The 8,792-nt window shown below is 38.0% G+C and overlaps 1 protein-coding gene across 1 annotated transcript; it reads right to left on the bottom strand.

Annotated features, from left to right (window-relative positions):
- Nucleotides 1–7,531: 7,531 nt before the first annotated feature.
- Nucleotides 7,532–8,557, bottom strand: LOC138922922 (olfactory receptor-like protein OLF4). The gene has a single exon (XM_070259346.1). It carries the CDS (start codon nucleotides 8,555–8,557, stop codon nucleotides 7,532–7,534), a length of 1,026 nt encoding a protein of 341 aa, XP_070115447.1.
- Nucleotides 8,558–8,792: the final 235 nt, after the last annotated feature.

Below are 8,792 nucleotides of genomic sequence, written 5' to 3'. Positions count from 1 at the left end.
GCAAACAGCGAGAGTTTCACTTCTTCCCTCCCTACTTGGATTCCTTTTATTCCTTTCTCTTGCCTAATTGTTCCGACCAAAACCTCCAGCACTATGTTGAATAAGAATGGTGATAGAGGGCATCCTTGTCTTATTCCTGTTTTCAGGGGGCTGGTGCTCTGTTTTTGCCCATTGAGTATGATGTTGCCTGTGGGTTTGTCATATATGACCATTATTATGTGGAGGTAATTTCCTTCTATCCCCATTTTGTTCACAACTTTTATCATAAATTGCTGTTGGATTTTGTCAAATGCATTCTCTGCATCTATTGAGATGATCATGTGTTTTTTATTTCTGAATTTGTTGACGTGGTGTACCATGTTGATTGATTTGCAGATGTTGAACCATCCCTGAGTCCCTAATATGAATCCCACTTGATCATGATGTATGATCCTTTTGATGTATTGCTGAATTCAAGTTGCCAAAATTTTGTTGAGAATTTTTGCATCTATGTTCATCAGCAATATTGACCTGTAGGTCTCCTTTTTCATGATGTCCTTATCAGGCTTTGGTATCAACGTGATTTTGGCGTCATAGAATGTGTTAGGACGTGTTCTATCCTCCCTAATTTTTTGGAATAACTTGAAAAGAATAGATATTAAATCCTCTTTGAATGTTTGGTAGAATTCAGCAGGAAAGCCATGTGGACCTAGGGTTTTATTCTTTGGGATGCTTTTGATTGCTGTTTCAATTTCCTTCTTTGTGATTGATCTATTCCGACTGTCTGCTTCTTCTTGACTTAGCTTTGGGAGATTGTAAAAGTCTAAGAATTTATCCATTTCCTCTAGGTTATCCATTTTGTTGGCATATAGATTTTCATAGTATTCTCTTAAAATCCATTGTATTTCTCCAGAATCTGCTGTTATTTCTCCTCTTTCATTTCTGATTTTGTTTACTTGAGCTTTCTCTTTTTTTTTCTTTTTGAGTCTGCCTAGAGACTTGTCAATTTTATTTATCTTGTCAAAGAACCAGCTCTTTGTTTCATTGATCCTTTCTACTGCCTTTTTTGTTTCAGTAGCACTTCTTTCTGCTCTGATTTTTATTATTTCTCTCCTTCTGCTGACTTTGGGCTTTGTTTGTTCTTTCTCTAATCCAGTTAGGTATAATTTGAGGCTACTTATTTGGGATTTTTCTTGTTTGTTAACGTGTGCTTATATTGTGTTGAATTTCTCTCTTAATACAGCTTTTGCTGTATCCCATATGAGTTGGTATGGCATTTTATCATTTTCATTTGTCTCCAGATGTTTTTTGATTTCTTCTTTAATTTATTCAATGATCCATTGCTTGTTGAATAGCATATTGTTTGGTCTCCACATCTTTGTCCCTTTCTCAGCTTTTTTCTTATAATTAATTTCTAGCTTCATAGCATTATGATCAGAGAAGATGCTTATTATTTCGATTTTTAAAAATTTATAGAGGCTTTCCTTGTTTCCCAACATATGGTCTATCCTTGAGAATGTTCCGTGTGCACTTGAGAAGGATGTGTATTCTGCTGTTTTTGGATGGAGTGTTCTATATATGTCTATTAATTCCAGCTGTTTTAGCTTTTCATTTAATTCTGTTTCCTTGTTGATTTTCTGTCTGGATGATCTGTCCAATGATGTGAGGTCCCCTACTATTATTGTGTTATTTTTAATATCTTCTTTTAGGTTTGTTAATAATTGCTTTATGAACTTTGGTGCTCCTGTGTTGGGTGAATAGATATTTATAAGCACTATTTCTTCTTGATGTAGTGTCCCTTTGATCATTATATACTGACCTTCTATGTTTCTCGTTACCTGCCTTATCTTGAAATCTACTTGTCTGATGTAAGTATTGCAACACCTGCTTTCTATTTTTTGCCATTAGCTTGGATTATCATCTTCCACCCTTTCACTCTGAGCCTGTATTTGTCATTGGAGCTGAAGTGTGAATCCTGGAGGCCACAATTTGTTGGATCTTGTTCTTTAATCCATCTTGCCACTCTGTGTCTTTTTATTGGAGAGTTCAATCCATTTACCTTGAGGGTGATTATTGACTCATGAGGCTTAATGCTGTCATTCTGTCACTCGTTTTCTGGTTTTCCTGCATTACCTTTGTTTCTTGTCCTGTGTGTTTTGGACTACCCATTGACATCTGGAGTTTCTTATTTCCTTACTTATTTTTTGTGTCTCTGTTCTGTTTTTAAGTTTAGTGGCTATGCTGAAGTTTGTATTCAGAATCTCGTGCATAACATAGTCCATTTTCTGGTGGCCTCTTATTTCCTTAGCCTAAACTGATTCAGTTCCTTTCCTCCTTCCTTCTTAAGTTATTATTGCCACCTCTTATTCCAACTTGTGTTGTGTTTGTGGTTAAAGTGATAAGATTGTGTTTGTTTTTGCTGTTTCCCTTCCCTTTATCCTATTGCTATAGTTGTATATTTGCTATCCTATATTGATGCTGTCTATTTGTCTCCTTACTCGGTGTTTTGTGACCCCTTTCTCCCATTTTTTCTTTTTTCAGGTATGAGGGCCTTCTTGAGGATTTCTTGTAAGGGGGTCTTGTGGCTATGAAGTCCCTTAGCTTTTGTTTGTCTGAGAAAGATTTAATTTCTCCCTCATATCTGAAGGATATTTTTGCTGGATGGAGTATTCTTGACTGAAGATTGTTATCTTTTAAGGTTTAGAATACGTCATTCCAATCTCTCCTAGCTTGTATGTTTTCTGTGGAGAAATCTGCTGAAAGTCTGATAGGGGTTCCTTTGTAGGTTATTTTCTGCTGCCTTGCTGCCCTGAGTAGTCTTTCTTTGTCATTCACTTTTGCCAGTTTTACTACTATATGCCTTCCAGTAGGTCTTCTTACATTGACATATCTAGGAGACCCAAATCTCCCTCCACAAATATTTCTCTCTCATTCTCTAGATTTTGGATGTTTTCTGCTATTATTCCTTTGAGCACACTTTCTGCTCCATTCTCCTTTTTATAGCCCTCGGGGATTCCAATTATTCTTATATTGCATTTCCTCATTGACTTGGCTATTCCTCTGAGATAGTCTTCATACTTTTTTATTCTTAAGTCTCTCTTTTATTCTGTCTGGAGCCATTCAACCTGTCTATCTTCGATTATGGTGATTTGCTCATTTATGGCATCCACACAGAGATTCAGGGGTTCTGCATTTTGTTTTATTTCTTCCATTGTATTTTTCATCTCTAGTATTTCTGATTGATTCTTCTCTATAGTTTCAATCTCTTTTGTGAAGTAGCTCCAGAACTCGTTGATTTGTTTCTCATTGTTTTCCTGTACCTCATTGAGATTTTTGATGATAGCTATTCTGAATTCATTGTCATTTAGTTTACTTATTTCTGAGTCCTCAGGGCATAATTCTGGATGCTTGCTTTCCCTGTGGTCTGGAGATTTGATGAATTGATGGATGCTGGAAGAAGCATGGGTCTTCCCCATGGTGATATTATTCGGTTGCAGTTACAGCCTGTCGCCACTAGATGGGGGTCAAGAGCTGTGTATTGTGAGCCCTCTGCCTTCAGCTGAGATGGTGGTGCACAGCGCAGGTTGGGCAAGGAGGGGCACTTTCTCTTGAGCACAGACCAGGTTTCCGGATCAGCTCTTGCTATCTGGTCTCCTGGTGTTTTGGTTTGACGAGGTCACTCCATGCGAAAGTTTTCACCCCATTAGAGGGCTTCCCTCTGGGCTGCATGGCGTGAGACTCCTGAGTGATCATGTTTACTCATGGCCCCTCCCCTGCTCCTTCCTTCATGGAGCCTCCAGTGACAGCTATCCCAGTCTTTAATAGAGGTAGCAAAGTTCTCTCTCACCTCATTCCATCTCCTCTGAGGTGGGCTCCAGCCTCTCAGGCCTCTGTCATTTGGCTTCTGTGGGTCTCTGAGGATTCCTGTGCTATTAGAATTTTTTTGTTGGAATATGGTTACTCCTTTTTGTTGTATGTTGGAGGGGAGAGAGTCCTGGGTGAGCTTACTCTGCCATCATGCTGATGTCAGTCAGTACTATACTGTTATAATTAGCTTGATAAGAAAATTCAAAATTGAGAAAGGTGATGCCTACAGCTTTGTTATTTCTCAGGATTATCTAGGATATTCAGGATCTTTTGTGATTCCATACAAATTTTAGAATCATTTGTATATTTCTGTGAAAAAATGGCTTTGGAATTCTGATATGGATTGCATCCAGTCTATAGATGACTTTCAGTATTCAGGCATTTTAATATTAAATATAATCCATGAACATGGGACAGTTTTTATTTCTTTCCATCACTTGTGTATGCTTCAATGCCTTTCATCAATATCTTATAGTTTTATGTGTGTAGATCTTTCACTTCCTTGGTTATAATAATGTTTAAGTATTTTATTGCTTTTGATACTACTGTAAATGAATTTTTTCATTATCTTTTTCAGAAATATTGTTCATTGTTGTTGTATAGAAATTCAACTGATTTTTGGACTTAGGCTTTCTATCCTGAAACTTAAGTGAATTTATTCATTACTTCTGAAGGTTTTTTGTGGAGTCTTCAGGCATCTATACACAAGATGCTATCATCTTCAAACAGAAACAACTTTACTTCTTCATTTCCATTTTGCACCACTTTCTTTCTTTTTTTTTAATCTAACTTGTCTAACAAGGACTTCTAATAGTATGTTGAATAGGAGAGGCAGGACTTGCATACTTGTCTTGTTCCTGATCTTAGAAGCTTTAAACCTTTCACTGTTAAGTTAGATGTGACTTGTCATATATGTTCTTCGTTATTTTGAGGTATCACCCTTCCATACCAAATTTGTTGAGAGTTTCTATCATGTAGGGATATTGAGTTTCCCAAAAGCATTTTCTGCATATATTGAGATTGTCATATATATATATATATATATATATATATATATATATATATATATATAAAGGTAAATATATATGTATTTACCTTTAATTCTATCAATGTGATGTATCACATTTACCTGTTTGCTTACAGGGAAAAACTTTGCATTCTATAAATAAATTCCTCTGATCATAATGTATTATCCTTTCATTGTGTTGTTCACTTCATTTTGTGAGATTTTCTTGCTAATTTTTGCATTTATTAATCAGGACTATTGACATGTAGTTAGTTTTCCTTTCTTGTAGTGTCCTTGTCTGGGTTTGGAATCAGGGTAAAGCTGGCTTCATGAAATAAATTTTGGAATGATCCCCTCTGTTAAATTATCTGGCAGAGTTTGAGAGGATTTGTGTTAATTCTTTTTAAAAGTTTTGGTAAGCTTCACCAGTGAAATCATCTGGTCTTTAGGTTTTCGTTGTTTGGAAGTTGTGGGTTACTCATTCAAACTCCTTACTCTTCATTTGTTTGTTGAGTTTTTAAAAAATATTTCTTTTATGATTCAATCTTAGTAAGTTGCATTTTTTTCATGAATTTTATCTATTTTTCTAGCTTATCCAATTTATTTTGTATAATTGTAGTAGTTTCTTTGATTCTTTGTTTTTCTATTGTAGCCATTGTAATGTCTTTTCTTTCGTTTCCAATTTTATGTATTTGAATGATCTCTTTTTTTTCTTGGTTAGTCTAGCTAAAGCTTTGCCAACTTTATCTTTTCAAAAAGGCAGCTCTTTTTTTTGTTGATATTTTCTATTGTTTTTCTATTTTATTTATTTCTGCTCTGATATTTATCTCCTTATTTCTGCAAAATTTGGACATTGCTATATTTTTTTAATTCTTTGAAGAGCAATGTTAGGTTGTTTATAAATCTCTATTTCTCTTGGGTCAGTCATTAGAACTTTTTTATTTTGCAGGGTGGTTTCATATTCCTTGAATATTCATGATGCTTGTCTCCTTGATCTTCTGTCTGCACATTTGAGGAAAAAGACATCTCCAGTTTTGGCAGATTAGCTTTGGCGTCCAAAGCCCTTCAACAGTCAGCCTGTCAAAGATTCTGCGTGGGCTCTCTGGTGCTGTGTGCACCAGAAGGGTGCTTCTGGAGAGCTCTTGTAGGCAGCCTTGGTGACTTAGTCAGGAAGTGACAGGCCTGGTGCTTGGATTCCTGGGGTCCAGTTTGGAACCTGCTATCACTAGGGGTAGAGTCTGGAGCCTGGATTCACTGGGACATTTCTTGCTCTTGAATCTGCAATGAAGGGCATGGGACATTGGTATGTGTGGTGAGGCCTGGATTATGCGTCCAAAGTAGCCAACCAAGTGCCAGGGAACCTGGGAATGGACTTGACAATCCAGTCCGTGGGGATGGCCTGGACCTGGGGCAGAATCTTCAGTTCATGGGAGCTGGCTAGAGGCTGGAGACACATATGTCAGCCTGGTGCCAGGTGGAGCCAGAAAGTTGGGCACCAGAGTCCAGCCTGGTGTTTGAGTGGGCTAGGAGCCTGGATTGGTGGAGCCAGCCTGGGGCCTGAGATCATGAGTCCTGGCTTGAGGCTGGAGCAGACCAGGAACTGAATGTATAGGACTTGGTCTGGAGCCTAGACTCAGAGGGGTTAGCCTGGCACTGGGGTTGGTCTGGTACTGGGGTCTGAAGTGAAGTCAGGTGCTCACTTCACTGTACTGTCCTCACTTAGAGAGTGTCTCTCTCCACAATGGGCCACACAGGCTTGGGGTAGGCATGACAGGGGTAACATAAAAATGTCCTTTTCACTCTCTTAAATGAGTCTTTTTTATTAATTTGATCCACCAAGGTGCTTTAGCCAATCATCTGGAATCCTTGACTCCTGCAAAGGTATTTTGGTGGATGGATAGCTGTTTAATTTGATGTTTCTGGGAGCAGACAGGTACTAGAAAATGTTATACTGCCATCTTGCTGGTGTCACCCTGGAAAGTCTCTCTACTCCCTCTATTGTCTGAACTTTTTAAATATGTGCAGTTTATTTTGTCATTATACTCTCATAAAGTAGTTAAAAGGAAAATTTCTACTGACACATGACTCAGGGTACGGTCTAGGGCACAGGTAGCTGAGTCACTCTGAAGAAGCATGTTTAATACATCAAACTGGGAAGAAAGAAAAGTGTTACATATGGCTATAGTGCAGTGGAATTAATTTGATAATTATTTTTTTCTGTAAACTAGATTATCATAGATATAAGAATGAATGAAATAACCTTAACTTGGTTTAAAAAGAACACTACAGCAGTGCAGATATTCATGGATGAGCTTTAGAAACACAGCATGGGGAGTCACACCTAGTTACAGATTTATGAGGCACCACAGAGCTCAGAATGACTCCCCACCATACCATTCAATGTGATAATATATACATAATATTAAACCATTTTATTTTGTGTTGAGTAGTTATGCAGCAACAGCTAACACATACAACAATCAAGTTATTCCATGAAATAAATGGAAATTTCCAATTGTTTTCATATCAAAGGTTGGGAATAAATTAGGAAAATAGGAAAAAAAGGAGGAAAAAAGCCTCTTAAATATCAGAGAGAGAGAAAAGCATAATAAAGTATATAAATTGTACAAAGAAGTTGAAAAAGTGATAATTCCAGGAAATAAATCAAAAGGGCAGGTTCTACTTCTGCAATGTGATTAAAGAAGCACAATTCTGACTCTGAGGCTTTGAGTCCTGCAATCCTGGGCATTTCTTCTGCCCAAGTATAACTGGCCCTTTTGTACTTGCCATCCCAAAGAATCTTCTCAGAGCCCCTTTTATTTCTTTATTCCTCAGACTATAGATGAAGGGATTCAGCATGGGTGTGACAAGGGTATACATCACTGAGGCTATTGCACTTGAGTGTGAGCTCTGGCTAGCAGCAGAGTTGAGGTACACTCCTAGGCTTGTACAAAAAAATGAGACAACTGAGAGGTGAGATGCACAGGTGGAAAATGCTTTATACTTCCCTTGAGCTGATGAGATTCCACATATACTGCAAACTATCTTAAAGTAAGAATAAATTATACCAGGGAGGGGACCACCACACAGCAGCATGGCTGTAAAATACATAACCATATTATTAAGAAAGGTATCAGAACATGCAAGTTGGATCATCTGATTGAGTTCACAGAAAAAGTGGGGGATTTCCATGTGTGTACAGAATGAGAGTTGCAACACCATTGAGGTTTGTAAGAAAGAATACAAGACACTTGTGATCCAAGACACTAGAAGCAAGATTCCACAGAGCTGATGGTTCATGCTGACCATGTAGTACGGGGGGTGACAGATGGCCACAAATCGATCATAGGCCATCACGGCCAGGAGATAGATGTCCAGCCCCGAGAAGATTACAAAAACGTACAGCTGGGTGATGCAACCTGCATAGGTTATGACTTTGCTCTGCATCTGGATGTTCACCAACGTCTTTGGGATGGTGATGGAGGTGAAACAGATGTCTACAAATGACAGATTGGAAAGAAAGAAGTACATGGGTGTTTGGAGGTGGGAGTCAGAGCTGACAGCCAAGGTGATGAGCAGGTTTCCAAGCACAGTGATCATATACATGGAGAGAAAAGGCCCAAATGTGAAGGACTGCAATTCTGATTCCTCTGAAAATCCCAGAAGAAGAAATCCTGAAATGCCTGTTTCATTGCCTGGTTCCATGTGGCTGGACTGAGTACCAGGAAAGAGGAAAATGACATTACTAATTTCACACAAATGGCATTACTCCCATAGCTGGAATGCTACGATTTCTACATTTTGCATTAAAAAAATCAATGTCAGTATTTTATGCATGGATTTGTTCTCTTTAATTGATTCCCTGTTAATCTCTGATTAGGCATTTTTGACCCATTCTCAGTATTTTCCCCCAAGAGGTCATGCATTATACTGTTTTACT

This window comes from Equus caballus, unplaced genomic scaffold (assembly GCF_041296265.1).
Source record: "Equus caballus isolate H_3958 breed thoroughbred unplaced genomic scaffold, TB-T2T haplotype1-0000019, whole genome shotgun sequence".
Classification (NCBI taxonomy): domain Eukaryota; kingdom Metazoa; phylum Chordata; class Mammalia; order Perissodactyla; family Equidae; genus Equus; species Equus caballus.
Note: the sequence above shows the minus strand (reverse complement) of the source record. Positions and strands in the feature narration are given on the sequence as shown.

What these genes read in the sequence shown, in the direction of transcription:
- LOC138922922 (XM_070259346.1), bottom strand. Translation starts at nt 8,557, where the DNA reads ATGGAACCAGGCAATGAAACAGGCATTTCAGGATTTCTTCTTCTGGGA.